The sequence below is a fragment of the Pipra filicauda genome, unplaced genomic scaffold, assembly GCF_003945595.2.
Source record: "Pipra filicauda isolate LSUMZ 115617 unplaced genomic scaffold, ASM394559v2 scaffold71_size5581439_pilon, whole genome shotgun sequence".
In the NCBI taxonomy this organism is placed as follows: Eukaryota; Metazoa; Chordata; class Aves; order Passeriformes; family Pipridae; genus Pipra; species Pipra filicauda.
Window position 1 is genome coordinate 4268128 of NW_024104887.1, and position 14093 is coordinate 4282220.

At 53.6% G+C, this 14093-nt stretch overlaps 2 protein-coding genes across 3 annotated transcripts; both read right to left on the minus strand.

Moving 5' to 3' along the window:
- Positions 1–322: 322 nt before the first annotated feature.
- Positions 323–7545, minus strand: PHKG1 (phosphorylase kinase catalytic subunit gamma 1). 2 transcript variants are annotated; one of them, XM_027725875.2, is made up of 10 exons: positions 7245–7545; positions 5125–5258; positions 4651–4826; positions 4307–4361; positions 3620–3685; positions 3258–3421; positions 2593–2683; positions 1605–1758; positions 1399–1524; positions 323–634 (listed from the first exon to the last, which is right to left on the minus strand). In XM_027725875.2, exons 2-10 carry the CDS (start codon positions 5205–5207, stop codon positions 383–385), a joined length of 1167 nt encoding a protein of 388 aa, XP_027581676.1. In that variant the 5' UTR covers positions 5208–5258; positions 7245–7545; the 3' UTR covers positions 323–382. The 2 variants fall into 2 exon arrangements, with proteins under 2 accessions (XP_027581676.1, XP_039245272.1); XM_039389338.1 differs by having other exon boundaries at positions 326–634; positions 5125–5241.
- Positions 7546–8919: 1374 nt separating this feature from the next.
- CHCHD2 (coiled-coil-helix-coiled-coil-helix domain containing 2) lies at positions 8920–11457 on the minus strand. The gene is made up of 4 exons (XM_027725949.2): positions 11318–11457; positions 10513–10759; positions 9739–9892; positions 8920–9232 (listed from the first exon to the last, which is right to left on the minus strand). Exons 1-4 carry the CDS (start codon positions 11365–11367, stop codon positions 9222–9224), a joined length of 462 nt encoding a protein of 153 aa, XP_027581750.1. The 5' UTR covers positions 11368–11457; the 3' UTR covers positions 8920–9221.
- Positions 11458–14093: the final 2636 nt, after the last annotated feature.

Below are 14093 nucleotides of genomic sequence, written 5' to 3' on the forward strand. Positions count from 1 at the left end.
GTCTGTGCACGAGCTCTGCACCAAACCTGATGGGATGAGGAGCCTCAAGCACATGGGTGGGCAGGGATACCACTCAGGGCACTGCTCATCAGTCCTGCACCTCTGACTGTCCCAAAAGGGTCATGCTCTGGTGCTGGGCTTTGCCAAGGGCTGAGCCTTCCCTGTTGGGAGCTGCAGCTGGTTATGCCTCTATTAAAAGGTGCTTCTCCAAACCCATTCTTACAGTGGGACAAACCCCAGGGGCAAATCGCAGCTGGGTCTGCATTTGCACCTGACCCAAGGCCAGCAAAAGAGAAGGAAAGAAAAAAAAAGAAATCCCCACTTTGTTTCCAGAGATTTTACTCGCCTATGGAGAGCCAAATCACAGGCTTCCACAGGGTGATCAGAACAGCTCTTCCTCGGCTGCCAGGGTCAGCAGGATGGCCTTGCAGGTGTTCTCGAAGAGGGCAGCCCTGTTCTGGGCCTCCCCCTTCTTCACCCAGTGCCGGTAGGTCCTGAAGGCACAGGCGTCGATGAGCTTCCGGACGGGCTTCAGGGCGTAGGGGTCGCGCACCACCAGCTCCCTGGTGACCGACTTCACCAGCCGGTACTGGTAGTAAATTCGGACTGAGGCCAGGACGGTCAGGCAGATCACCTGCAGCCACAGGGGGACAGGCTGGAATCCCTGGGCACTCCTACAACACGGCCAGGTCGGCCCCAGCGCGTCCCATGCGGCCGCTTATCCGTGTGGAGGAGCTGGGAGAGAGCCCGGCTCCTGGCACAGGTGTTTAGTCCATGAGGGGCTGGCAGAGGGCATGGATTTGTGCCAGGGAATCATAGAATGGTTTGGGTTGGAAGGGACCTTAAAGCTCATCTTGTCCCAGCCCCCTGCAGTGGGCAGGGACACCTTCCACTAGACCAGGTTGCTCCAAGCCCTGGCCTTGAACACTTCCAGGGCTGCAGCATCCACAATTTCTCTGGGCAACCTGTGCCAGGGCCTCCCCGCCCTCACAGAGAAGAATTTCTTCCTTATATCTAATCTAACCCTGCTCTCTGTTAGTGTAAAGCTATTCCCCCTCATCCTGTCACTCCAGACTCTTGTCCAAAGTCCCTCTCCAGCTCTCTTGGAGCCCCTTTAGGCACTGGAAGGGGCTCTGAGGTCTCCCTGGAGCCTTCTCTTCTCCAGACTTAACAACCCCATCTCTTATATGTTTTTTTTGGAAGGAGAGGCAAGTTTTTCCCTTCTCCTGTGATAGGAAGTACCAGTGCACTGAAGTGCTTGGATAGCAATCCTCACCCAGGCTGCCGCATCCTCCCAAAGCCCAGCTCCATCAGCCTTGCTGAACTCCCAGTTTCTCTCGGCTCAGCTGGGAAACCCCTCCTCCTGCTGGCTCCTGCAGCTCCCAAGCTCCTCCTCACCTTGAATTTCCGGAAGGGGCTGAAGTGCCGGACCTCCTCCGAGTCGTACTGCTGGAAGAAGGGGTGTGCCAGCGCCTGTCCAGCCGTGTACCGCTGCCGGGGGTCCACCACCAGGAACCGGGAGATCTGCAGGGGGACACCCAGATGTATCCCAGGTGTCTGCAACACCCCCCTCCACTCCGACTCTTCCCATCCCAAGCACCTACCAGGTCCTTGACGGTGTCGGAGCGGTCGTCCCACTCCGGGGAGCTGAACTGGTAGTCCCCGTTCATGATCATCCGCAGCATCAGCATCTGCTTGCGGTGCCAGAAGGGAGGGGAGCCGGCCAGCAAGGTGTACATGATCACCCCGGTGCTCCACCTGCAGGCAGCCCAAACTGAGCCTCCAGCCCCCCATGTGGCACCTCAGCGGTGGCTACACTTGCCTTTGCCTCCCTGGAAAACCAGGAGGAAACTGCCCTGGGTGGTGTTAATGAGGGCAGCTGAGCTGCTGCTGAGGCTTGTTAACTCTGAGGGGTGATGAGGAGCAGGGGCTGCCCTGCTGCTGGGGAGGGGTTTGAGCTGAGCTGATGTGGAGCTGCTCCCTGGATGCTGCAGGATGAAGCTGAGAGATGGAGGTATTTGCCTTTCTTGGGTTTTTTAGGGGAAGGAGAGGATGTGGGAGGGTGGGATGCAGTGGTGCTCTGAGATGTTCAGCTCAGGCTGTGGTGTGCAAAGTGTCCTGCCAGGGCAGTTAACAGTGATATTTAAACTGGAAAGGGACTGAAACGCCCTGGTGTGTTTTGAGTGCTTGGTTACGGCTCTGACCACTGAGGACCTGAGCCTGAAGCCAGCAGAGATGGTGGCAAAGTTCCTGTGGGGCTCTGACAGGCTGTCCTGAGGTGGCTGGGGCTGCCTCGGGTTCATGTATGTTTAAACAAGGTGTGTGATGTGTCTTGGAGCTCAGCTGAGTTGACTTTTATGAACAGAAAGTGTTGCTTTGCTTCCTCCCTGATGGGGCAAAGGCTGCTTCTCCCCCTGCTCTGTGCCTGAGCTCCCTGGTCACCAGGACAGCCCCTTGCAGCTGCCAGGGTTGTCATTTAACTCTTTTCAAACACTCTAATGGGTTTCTATTGGCACAACTCTGGCTGTGCCTCAAACCACGTGTGTTTTGGGAACAGCCCAAGGGGAGGTGTGGGGGCAGCGTCTCACTCACATATCGACCTCCTTCCCGTAGCCTTGGTGCTCGTCATCCATGGAGCACTGCAGGATCTCAGGGGCCAGGTATCCAGGTGTGCCACAGATCTCTGAGGAGACAGGGCAGAGCATCCCCCTGAGCCACCCAGGGGGTTTGTGCCACCCCCACCCACCCCCGAGCAGTCAGTGAGGGGGAACTGGATCCCAGGTGGGATCTTTGCTGTGGGATGGAGTGCTCCCAGGAGTAACTGCAACTCAGAGGTGGCTTTTCTTGGTGAGTTATAGTGGCTAAAAAGCGAGTGAACAGAGGGATGGGGATGCTGCTGGGAGGGATTGCCTGTTGTTGGATCTGTGGCTCTTTGCAGGTACGAGTCGGGGGAAAAAATGTTGGGCAGTACGTGGATGGGGTAATGAGGATCAACTCATTGATGGAGGAAAAAAGACATGGAAAGAATAGGATGGTTTTCCTAAGGGGCAGCAACTTTTTCATGGCAAGGGGAGTGGTGTGGAGGCCGAGGGCAGGCAGAACTCGTGTGTGAGCAGGAGAGCACCCCAAGACCAGCACCAGTTTGCACCCATGGCAGAGACTGGCCCAAGGAGATAGTGGGGCTGGAAAAACTCCACTGACTCCCATGGGCACTGCAACAACATTCCAGCATCACCCTCACCATGCCATCCTCCTACCTTTGAGCTTCTCATTCTCGTTCAGCTGGCAGGAGAAGCCAAAATCTGTCAGCTTAATGTTCATGTCATCATCCAGGAGGATGTTCTCCGGCTTCAGGTCCCGGTGGACAATGTTGATGGAATGGAGGTACTGGATCACTTCCAGCAGCGCTCGCATGATCTTCCTGGGGATGGATGGCAACACATGTCCTATCCCAAATGCACCACGCTCCCAGGGGTGGGGATGGGGAGAGGGACACAGCACAGGAGCACAGCCTGGGGTGCTGTTTTGTCCATGGGTGCCGTGCTGGCTGCAAGGTTGTCCCTCAAAACCACACTGTGCTTTTGCAACATGATTTTCAGCCATCTGCCTCTGGCCTTACCTGGTTTCTTTCTCACTCAAGGTGACTTTCTCGGTGAGGTAGTCGAAGAGCTCCCCTCTCTTCATCCTGCACGAGGTGGGGGAAATAGAGTCAGGCAGTGGCTGAGCTGTAATGGCAAACCAGGGTGGTGGCACCCAGGGGTTGCTGCCCCTTAACAACCCAGGGCACCCATTGCACAAAATAAACAGCTGACTTGTTAGTAAGAAGAGGTAAAAATGCCTTTATATATTTCTGTAAAACATTGGGTGGCAGGAGAAAAGGCTGTGTCTAGAGAGGGCAGGTTTTGGACAGAATCACAGTATTGTTAAGGTTGGAAAAGACCTTTAAGATCAAGTCCAACCATGAAAGATGGGACAGGGACGGGGCTCTCGCAGTGCCATCCCCCTCCACTGACATCCATCCCACTGCCCTGGCATCGAGAGCTGTGGCATCACAGACACCCTGGTCCCACTGAGCATATAAATAACCCACAGGGGTGCATGACAGCTCCCACCAAATGTTACAGGGAAACCTGAGCTGCTGACGGAGGGGAAACAGTGCTGGCAGCAAAGCTGCAATGAGCTGGCTCGATTCTACCTTAAGAAAAAGCTGGTTGTGCCCCAACTTTGCCCTGTCTGGGCCATAAAAATCTGGGGCCAATCTGCAGAGAGGGAATGGGCCTGGGATGCTGGGCAAGCTGGTACTTACAGGTCAAACACCAAGAAGAAGAAGGTGCTGGATTCATAGCTGTCCTTCAGCTGGACTGCAATAAAACAGGGGGGCTGTGAGCATGTTCCTGTCTGTTAACAGGCTAAAATTGCTGATTTAATTGCTGATAGAATTAATGGGGAGTTGATCTGCACTAGTGTTTTGGCTGGGAGACAGCATGGGCACTGCTGGTGTGTGTGTCGAGGCAGAACAAACAACACTCTGAGCAGGTCATGTTACGACCATCAGAGCTCTGACCTTCCAGGGATTTCATCCCAGAAACCCTTCCTGGGGGACACGCTGGAGAATTAAACAGGGCAGAAAACCCCCTTGCCCTGACTTACTGACGTTGGGGTGGCCTGAGACTTTGCGGAGGATGTCGATCTCCTTCGTGGTGGCTTCCCGCAGCTCCTGCACCTCCTTGGGGGAGATGTTTCCCGCCGTGATGTCGATGATCTTCACGGCATATTCCTGCCTGGTGGTTTTGTGGATGCACCGACGGACGACGCTGCTCACCCCCCTGCCAGGGACAACACAGACAGGATGGGGGTTCCACTCCTGCCCACCCAACCCGACCCCACGGCCGTGCCATCGGCACCTGGGCCGGTCGGTATTTCATGCACGAGCGGGTCTCGCTCTGTCGCCCTGTCTCGGTGGGACAGGAGGTTTTTGAGCTGATGGAAAGTGCTGTTCCATGCTATTTTTAGCCCCATGCTGCTGTGGGCCCTGTTTGTATCAGATTCCCAGGGAACACTGTTCCTATCGGGTACTGGAATGCGTGAAACCAAAACAAGCTGTTTGCCAAGAACAGGCTTTACCTGCCCAAAACCTCCTTCGGCTCATATTTTTCATAAAACTCCTTGGATGAGTTCCAGTCTGGTAGCTCTTCTTCCTTGGTCATCTCTGGCTCCTATCTGGCAGCACTCTGGGCTCGTCTGCAGGCACAAAGGGACTGCAAGGAGAAAAGAGTGAGGACAGGCACTGGCTGCCCCCGGGGCTGGGACCCTTGATGCCTTCTGGAGGAGAAAATACTGAGGAGGAAGGAGGAGGAGGAGGACAATCCTGGACCGAAGACCAACAGGATTATTTTTCTGGTTGGAAAAGCCAAGCTTTGCCCTTGGGACCTTGTGGAGATCCCACTGAGAACAGGAGAAATCCCACTGGATTCCCCCATAGCCTGGCTGTCCCAAGGGGCAGAACCAGCCTGGCTGGGGCAAGGCTTTGGGGAGCACTGCAGCACCTCAAAACCTGATCCCTTCCCCACACCCAGCTCACAGGGCAAGTAGGAACCTTCAGGATCATCATCCCATGCCAACACCACCCAAAGTCCCTTGCCAAGCGCTGGAATCTGCCTTTTTTTTCTTTCCTTTTTTTTTCCTTATTATTTTTAAGACGACAAAATTATCTTTCCCTGAGAACAAGGAGGAAAAAATAGTGTTTAAAGGGAAGGGAAAAGGACTAAGGAGGGAAAACAGGTGGTGAGAGCCAGTGAAGCAGCAAGAGGGGCTCAGTGGGTCAGTGTGCAGGTGGGGAACTGAGTGCTGTGGGGTCAGTCAGGGCCAAGCCAGCATGAGGACAGCAGCTGAACAAGCTTCCTCAGCCACTTGTGTGCAGCTGCCAGCAGGCTCCAAAACTCCTGTAAGGCTCTTATCTCATTTCTTTTTCCTATTCCTATTCTTTTTCCTATTTCGGGGTTGGGGTTTTTTGCCGGAGGAGCGGTTTGACAGTATTTTGGAAGGGGCGTGGGATATCATCAGTACTCCTTAATTTTTACTGGCTTTTCCCTTTAAGCTCTGGGAACTGGATGTCTTCAGCTTCTTTCTGTGCCCATACACGGAGTCCAAGCAATTAGGATGGAAAGCAGCTCTTACAAGCTTGGGCAGCAAAACTGTCACTTTGGGGTGACAGTTTGTTGCTGGGCAGGGGAGAGAGGCAGGCAGGAGATCCCCAGTACTGCAGGCTTTTCCTCACCCCCCCTCTCCAGGGCACTGGCATCTCTAAGTACATTTAAATCTCATTATCAGTGTGTATCTGTCCTGACCTGGTTGTAAAGACCGATGGGGTGTTTTGGGTGTCTGGCTGTTGCTGCTGGGAGTGATGTCTAACACGGGCTGTTCTAAACAGCTGTAAGTTCGACTTCATTTATAAAACTTTAGCCGTTGGAAATATTACAAGCAATGCCAAAGCAAGCCTGAGCTGGAATTATAAACGAGAGGCGGGATCAGGAAGTAGGGAAAATAAAATATCTCTGAGGTGGAGGAGAACCAACAACTTTGATTCTTTTTGAAGTGAAAAAATCCACATCCTGGAGGGGTTGGTGTTGTGGGGAAGGGCTGGAGGTTGGGGGGTGCATCCGTGGAGCACTGCCGGGAGAAGTGTGGGATCCATGTGCCGCCTTCTCCTGGGACGAGAGAGCCCGGGAGTTTGTGCATTACACCCTGGAATTATATAAGCAGCCGGTCCATGGCACTAACGGGATACGCTGGGACTGCAGGGAAGGGGCAAAGGGGGGAATTTTCTGTCTGGGGGAGACGCGCCGGGCATCGCCCCCCGCCCGCAGCTGCCACCGGGGAGGGGGTCCAAAGTTCGCCTTCATCGATATCAAATAACGTGCAAATACCGACCGGGATAAACCTGGAAAGCTCAAGCTAAACTCAGCTTTTAGGCCGGTTTTTAGCACTGGAGCTCCCCCCTCTCGCCCCCGGCCGAAAACCGGCTCCAGCAGCGCCGCCGACCCCCCTCCAAGGGAGACGGGGGGGGTGTTTCTACCGCGACCCTCCCGCCGCCGCACCCGGAGACAAATAAAAACGCTGAAAAAACAGGAGTTCTGCGGGGCAGCGACACCCCCACACCCTCACACACCCCACCCCACCACCACCAGCGCCTTTTTCGCCCGCCCCGAACGCGGCCGGTCCCCCCCGCCCCGGCGGGGCCTCACCTCGCTGAGGGCGGCCCGGGCTGGGCCCAGGCCTGGCGCCAGGAGCCGCCGCCGGGAGCCGGGCGCTCGGGGCCGGGATCCGAGCGCTCAGGGCCGGGATCCGAGCGCTCAGGGCCGCCCGCCGCCGCCCGGCCGCGGATGAAGCGCAGCGCGAGTTGGCAGCGGCGGGCGCCGGGCGGGCATGGCCGGGCAAGGGGCGAGGGGGGGGCCCGGGGGCCGCCCCGGAGCTGCGGGACTTCCCCGCCGCGCCGCCCGGGTTTAATTAACCCTTGGGCGGCTGAGCCCCGCGGGGCCCCCGCGCCGCTCGCTCCTCCCGCGGGGGTGTTGCCGTGCAGGCGGCTGCGGCATCCGGGATTCCCCCGGTGCGTCGCCAGGCCCGCCCGGGGGCAGCGCTGCGGGGATGGAAAGGGCGGGCGGGGGTGGGAGCGTGGAGTCGGGGAATTATCAAGGTGGGAAAGGAGCTTTGAAGTCATACAGTCCAGCCGTGCACCCAGTAACCCCTAAACCACATCACGCAGCTCCTCTTGAACACCTCCAGGTATGGCGACTCCACCACCTCCCTGGGCAACCTGTTCCAAGGTGACCTGACCACCCCAACAAGGAAAAAAGTTTTTATAGTATCTAATCTGAATTTCCTGTCTCATCTTAAGGCCATTTCCTCTCACAGCTTGGCCCAAACTGGCTTTATTTCTGTTGCACCTCGGAAGTGAGCTGGGAGCTTCATCAGCAGAGGCAAAGCTACTCATGTCACCGGCCCTCATTCCTCATGTGTGAGGTGACCCTTCCCCCAGGAGTTGGACTTGATGACCCCGATGGGTTCCTTCCAACTCAATATTCTATGATTTTGAACACTGATTTAATCCTTTCACTTCCAGGAACTGCAGAGAAGAAAAGGGCTTTAGGAACAGGCAGAATATCCAGCAGGATAAAAGCAGTTCAGGAAAAACAGGTCATGCCATAAAAGGTATTTTTATCAGGAATTGCACTTTTCAGAGCAGGGTTATTCCCCACCACACTCCCATGTAGGAGTACACTCTATCCAGGGTTTACCAGAGAAGTGCAGCAAGGTGTTTACTCTGCAAGCTCCAAGGATTTGAGCAAGGCATGAGCTGGTTGCTCCCTCCGATGGAAAGAGGAGGGTTTGCATTTTGCACCAGTAAATACTCTTAAAATAGTGACGATTATTATTCTTGGTTCACGCAGCAGCAGTGGCTTTGCCACCTGCCCGAGCCAGGCAGGAGGGAAAGGCCACAGGACCATCCTCTAATCTTTCAGCCCTCAGCTCCTGTCACAGGATGAAGGAAACACCTACAGCTTCTGTGTTACTGGGAACTGGAGTGTGATGCTCAGAATCCCTTGAATCTGAACACAGAGCTTGTTCTTAAGGTATACAGGACGTTGCTGGAGGACTGACATCCACTGTGCATAACAGTGTAGAGTCAGCCACAGCCTTCCCTATCACTACCCATTTCCATCAGCAGAAGTTGCCTGTGGGGTGCAAATGCTCAAGGAGGAGATACCTGGCAGGCAGAGGCTGAGCTACCAGCATTCCTGAACTCCTCCTGCAGCTCCAGCCCTCCGGGCACCCTTGCTGGCAGCACAGCTGCCAAAATCAGTTCTCACCTCGTCACCCTTGCAGTTCAACTCCAACACTCAAACTCAACAAGCACAGATGGTACTTCTGGAGAGAGAAGTTTATTCATACACCATATCACATATATCCAACACGAGCAGCAAACCAGTGAACCCACATTAGCTCATTCTGCTTTTATTGTTCCTTCTTCCATTTTGTGCTAAATTAATCTGCGGCTGTTTGTTAAGTTGTATCACATCAGAGGCAGCTATGGCAGGATGAGTGTGAATATATGAACTAACAAGATATCAGACAGCTTTAAACTTTATTATTGAAGCTTTTTTTTTTTTTCATTCATAGGTCAGTTCTTGAAAGATGGTCTTCAGCAGCCTTGTCCTGCAGGCTTAGGCCAAACCTGCAAGGTAAGGAGTTATGTCAGTAAGTTTGGGATCCCTGAATGGCAGCTGGTTTTCCTTGCCATAAAGCAGATTTGCTAGGATGTTCCCCCTTCCCCTCATCCATTTGCTGGGACATGATGAACTGCAGACACCAGCAGAGCACCCTGGTGTGCAGCATCCCCACCCTCCCAGGTCAGGATGGTTTGGCTGTTGTCCTTCCTACAGGCTCACAGTGCTCTGCTGATTCTCCAAGTGCGCTGCTGCCACTTTCCCGGTCAGCTTCAATCCATGCACCAGCACAAAACTTCAGGAATTCACCCTCTCTCCACCCCATCACCTCCAGCTACATGTACAGGACCAAAGCAGGAAGCCCAACAGAACAGCAGCTGCTTTACCTAACTTTGGTGCACCTGCCATCACTCCCCATTCCTCACCAGACAGATCAAAACCCCAGGACATCATTCCCACAATAATTCTACTGATTAGCCCATGTAGTAGTTTACTGTCAGCACTGCCTACTTACCATTAGCAAACCTGCACTGCTTCAGCACCTCGCTGAAGCCCTCACACAGCTTGAGGTCAGTCTGGTTCTGTGCACACTCCAGGAATTGTTTGATCTCGTACTGGCAAGGACCAGCCTGCTGCTGCTGCTGGGCAGCCTGAGCTGCCTGGGGCTCCTGAAACAGCACACAACCCTGTAAGGGCCCTTCCAACAGCTCCAGCTCAAAGCCAAACCACCCCCGTGCTGCTGGCTGAGGTTTCTTTCCTGTGTTTTAGTGAAAATGTTGCTTTTTAAATGGAAAAAATTATAATGGACTGAAGTACAAAGTAAGTTTCCAGCAGTGGCACGACACATTCAGAGTAGTTTTTTAAGTGAGAAACACTTGGGTGATTTTGGATATGCTCAGGTAACTCTGAATGGCATCTGGGCAAAAAAATGTCTGAGCAGCACAAAAAGGTCTTGCAATAGATCTTACTATCATCAGACCTGGAACATGGAAGTCCTGCCTGAATAAGGGGAACACTACAGTAGAAAACAACACCCTGCCACAAGCATACATCACTCGTGCATCCTTCTGAGCTACTTTTAAGATACTCGTGGTGAGTGTGGTGCTTATCTTGGAGATTCAATTTAACTACAGACTATATATGATTATATATATAGTCTATATACAGAGAGATTCTAATTATATACTTTAGCTGTGACTTGTGAGGTGTTTTATGTCACTAGCAACTACCTCAGCCCGTAGGCTGATCTGTCAAGGCACTAGTAGTGTCCCGCTGTGCTTTCCCTCACCTGGTAAGTGATATCGGGCCGAGCAGCCTCGTGGCCACTCCCTCCACTGAACCCTCCGGTGATGGCGTGGCCGATGGTGTGTCCCACGGCCGAGCCCACGGCGACCCCGGCGGCGGTCGAGGCCATCTGGGCCATCAGCCCTGGCTGCCTCGGCGCCGGAGCCGCCACGGCAGAAGGCGGAGCCGCGGCCGGGACCTGGGCCCGAGGAGCCGGCGCTGGGGACGCGGCTCTCATCGGCGGGGCCCGGCTGCGATGAGAGAGAGAGAGAAGCCTCATATCGTTATCACCATCACCATCACCATCACCATCATCATCATCATCACTCCAAACCGCTCCGGGCAGAGCCCACGTGGCTGCAGGGCCAGGAGGTCACTGTCCCTCCGGAAGAGTCACAGTTACACCCCGAGGGCAGGAACTCGGTGTTCTGGTGAGCGACTTATGCAAGACAGGGTCATATTTACAGGCTTCTTTCTGGCTGTTTTAAAGCCTCGCCGTCCCCCCATTCCACAAAGGACTGCAAAATCTTGCGCAAAAAAATGAGGTATGACCCAAATGGGGTTGATTAACCCTTAAGGGTTAATAAGGCCTTAAAGTCCAGACGGGGGATGGCCAGGCCTTGTGGCCGAGCAGACCCACTTCCACCCTCCTAACAAGCACCCAGTCCCGCTCCCCCAGAGCCACCGCAGCTCCAACCCGCCGGGCCGCAGCGGCCTGTCCGCCATTGCACTGCGGCCGCTGCGGCCTGCGCGGGGCCCTCAGGAAGGAGAGGGGACGGAGAGGAGGAGGCGGCCCGGGTGGCCCTCACCTGGCGGGGGGCGGCACCCGGGACGTGCGGCTGCGGCTGCCCCTGGGCATGGCGGCGGGGAGCAGAGCAGGAGCCGAAGCCGGAGCGGAGGGAACTCGGAAGAAAGAGAAAGCGCGGCCTGTCCCAGCACCCGCCCGCCTCCTCTGAAGGTCACCGCGTGCGCGTCACTTCCGCGTGCGCGCGGGTGGGGGTGGGCGGGGCCTTGTAGAAGCCACGCCCCCCGCCCGCCTGCGGGGACGCGCGGGAACCGCCGCGAGGGGCCGTGATGGCGGCGGAGTCTGCGGTGAAAATAAACGCGTAAAGGGCGATAAACCCGCGCCTGCCGGACCCTCAGGGCAAAATAAACACATAAACGGCGATAAACCCGCGCCTGCGGGACACTCGGTTCAAAATGAACACATGGACTGCGGTTTAAACCCGCGCCGGCGGGACCCACAGTCGCAATAAATACCTAAGCTACGGTTAAACGTGTTCCAGCCCTCAGGGAATCGTTCTCTGTGGAGAAGGAACCCCCCCAAAAGCCCTTCAGAATTCAGCCCTTCGGTAGAATTGAAGGTGTTGGATTTTAGCCCAGAGAAGACTGAGGGGATCTCATTAATTATAGGTATATATACATATATATACACAAATATGTGTATATAAAAATATGTATGTATACATGTATATATATGCATATATTTATATAAATATGCATATAGATATATATGTGTATGTATTTATGTGTATATGCATATATATAAAAGATATCTATATGTGTATATATGTATCTAAATGTATATATGTATATACGTATCTAAATATATATATATTATATATTTATAGATATATTTATATATAAAATAAATAATTGTTATATATAATTTATATATATTTATTTATTTATATATATATATATGGTACATGTATGATATACATATATGAGATATATGAGCTGCCCCCTCAGCTCCATGCACAAGGTCATCTGCATGGGCTGACTCTCCCTGCTTTAGAATCACTGTCTACTTGGAGAAATGTATTTTTTAATCAATTTATTCATTATTGTATTAATTATTTTTATAGACAGCAGCAATTATAAGGGATACGTCATGACAGCGCCACAGTCACCAGCCGGGATAATTCATGACAAAAAATTGCTTGTTCACAGTTTCTTCAGTTGTAAAGGAGGGAGCTGTATAAGATTAGTCATTTCAACATCTTCTATGTCAGAGGATGTAACTCTTGTCTGATGAAGGAAGCATTAAATTGTGAGTTTATATAGTGGTAATCCAGAAGCACAGTTAAGAAAAGCAGTTGTTAATGTCAAAATTATTAGGAGATAAATATAAATAACATTTCATGTTCTCCTGTGTACGTCATCTCCGTTCCTTTCCCGTTGTCCCTCTCCCCTTGTTCCCATTGACAGCAAATCGTGGCACAGAGAGCGGGAGATTTATAATTTTGTTTATACTTTTTCCAGTGTTCAAACAACTCATTTCTTAATGAGTGGTTTTCTCAACTCTTTTTAATTAATGGTTTTCGACTCCCTTTTTTTTGCTGGCAGAGGGATTCTTGGTGCTTGAGCGTCCCTCTTTGAATTGGTTTTGTTCTGCGGAACAATGAGGGCAGGATGGGATGAATGCTGCCTTTGTGCTTTGTCCTCCTGCCTTCCTTGGGAAAACTCCAGAGCTTCCTTTTGTACTGACTCACTCCCGCATCTCCTAATGCCCACAATAACGGGCTACAAGGAATTGGGGAAGGGCGGGAGAAGGAGTAGCTGGTGGCCATTCCCAAACACAGCAGTACCAGTGGCTTTGGTGGTGTTTACAGTGAGCAAAGATTGTTTATTTTCAGCTGCCGTGACTTTTGTGTGAGTAGACCAGAGACATTGGCTGGTTCTTCAGCTACAGCCAGGTGTTGATGCTGCTTTTGATAGAAACCAGAGGCACGTGAAAGAAAGAAGATCCAGCCCTGATTGCCTTGGGTTGTGTTGGTCTGATTGTGACCAGTGCTGTGGATTCACAGTTCTGGCTGTGAGGAGTGATGGAATCTGGTCCCAGACCTGGGAAACAGGCGATGAAATCCCACTGCTCAAGTGCGAAGCGTATTTGTTCTTCCAAGGCCGAGCGAGGCTTGGGAGAATCCATCAGCAGCTGTTCTGGAGCCAGGCGGAGCACCAGGCTATGGTGCGTGCTAGGATAAACAAACTTTTAATGTGCTTTTTATAGTGCTTGTCCAAATTACACATCCCAGAAAATCCTTGGGAATGTTAACAGGCCCCCAGGGAGACCCCTTTGCACACCAGATGGGCTCTGTGTGTCTGCGGGCTCATTCTGTCCAAAACCATGGAAAACACCTGGAGCTTCACTGGAGAACCTGCCTGAGACCCACGTTATAGTGAAGCGACATATTATCCCTGAGGGTCATATCAGCCGTGTCGACTTTTGTAGCATTCCTCAGAGCTGCCAAGTTTCCCCTGACCGCTGAGATCTGAGGGGAAAAAAAGGGGAAAAGCTCATTTTCCTGCAGAAATCTGTGAGGGGCGGGAGTGGTGGGGCCGAAGCCGCTCTGCAGCGCCCCTCACGGCCGCCAGGGGGCGCCGCACACACCCCCCCTGGCACCCCCCACCCCCGCCCGGCCTGACGTGACGTCGTCGCGAGGCGCCACGTCCGGCGCGAGCGGCGGGGGGTGGGGGGCGGGGCCGGGGGGCGCGGGCGGGCCAATGAAGGGCACGCGCGAGCGCGCGGCGGGCCAATGAGGGGCGCGCGCGCGTGCGCGGGGGGCGCGGGCGCCGGGCGCG

What these genes read in the sequence shown, in the direction of transcription:
- PHKG1 (XM_027725875.2), bottom strand. Translation starts at nt 5,207, where the DNA reads ATGACCAAGGAAGAAGAGCTACCAGACTGGAACTCATCCAAGGAGTTT. An exon ending in CCGAAGGAGGTTTTGGGCAG is followed by an intron (nt 4,827 to 5,124) that starts GTAAAGCCTGTT and finishes TGTCCCTGGCAG; the next exon opens with GGGGGTGAGCAGCGTCGTCC. An exon ending in CTCAGGCCACCCCAACGTCA is followed by an intron (nt 4,362 to 4,650) that starts GTAAGTCAGGGC and finishes GTTTTATTGCAG; the next exon opens with TCCAGCTGAAGGACAGCTAT.
- CHCHD2 (XM_027725949.2), bottom strand. Translation starts at nt 11,367, where the DNA reads ATGCCCAGGGGCAGCCGCAGCCGCACGTCCCGGGTGCCGCCCCCCGCC. An exon ending in CGGGTGCCGCCCCCCGCCAG is followed by an intron (nt 10,760 to 11,317) that starts GTGAGGGCCACC and finishes CTCTCATCGCAG; the next exon opens with CCGGGCCCCGCCGATGAGAG. An exon ending in GGCCCGATATCACTTACCAG is followed by an intron (nt 9,893 to 10,512) that starts GTGAGGGAAAGC and finishes GTGCTGTTTCAG; the next exon opens with GAGCCCCAGGCAGCTCAGGC.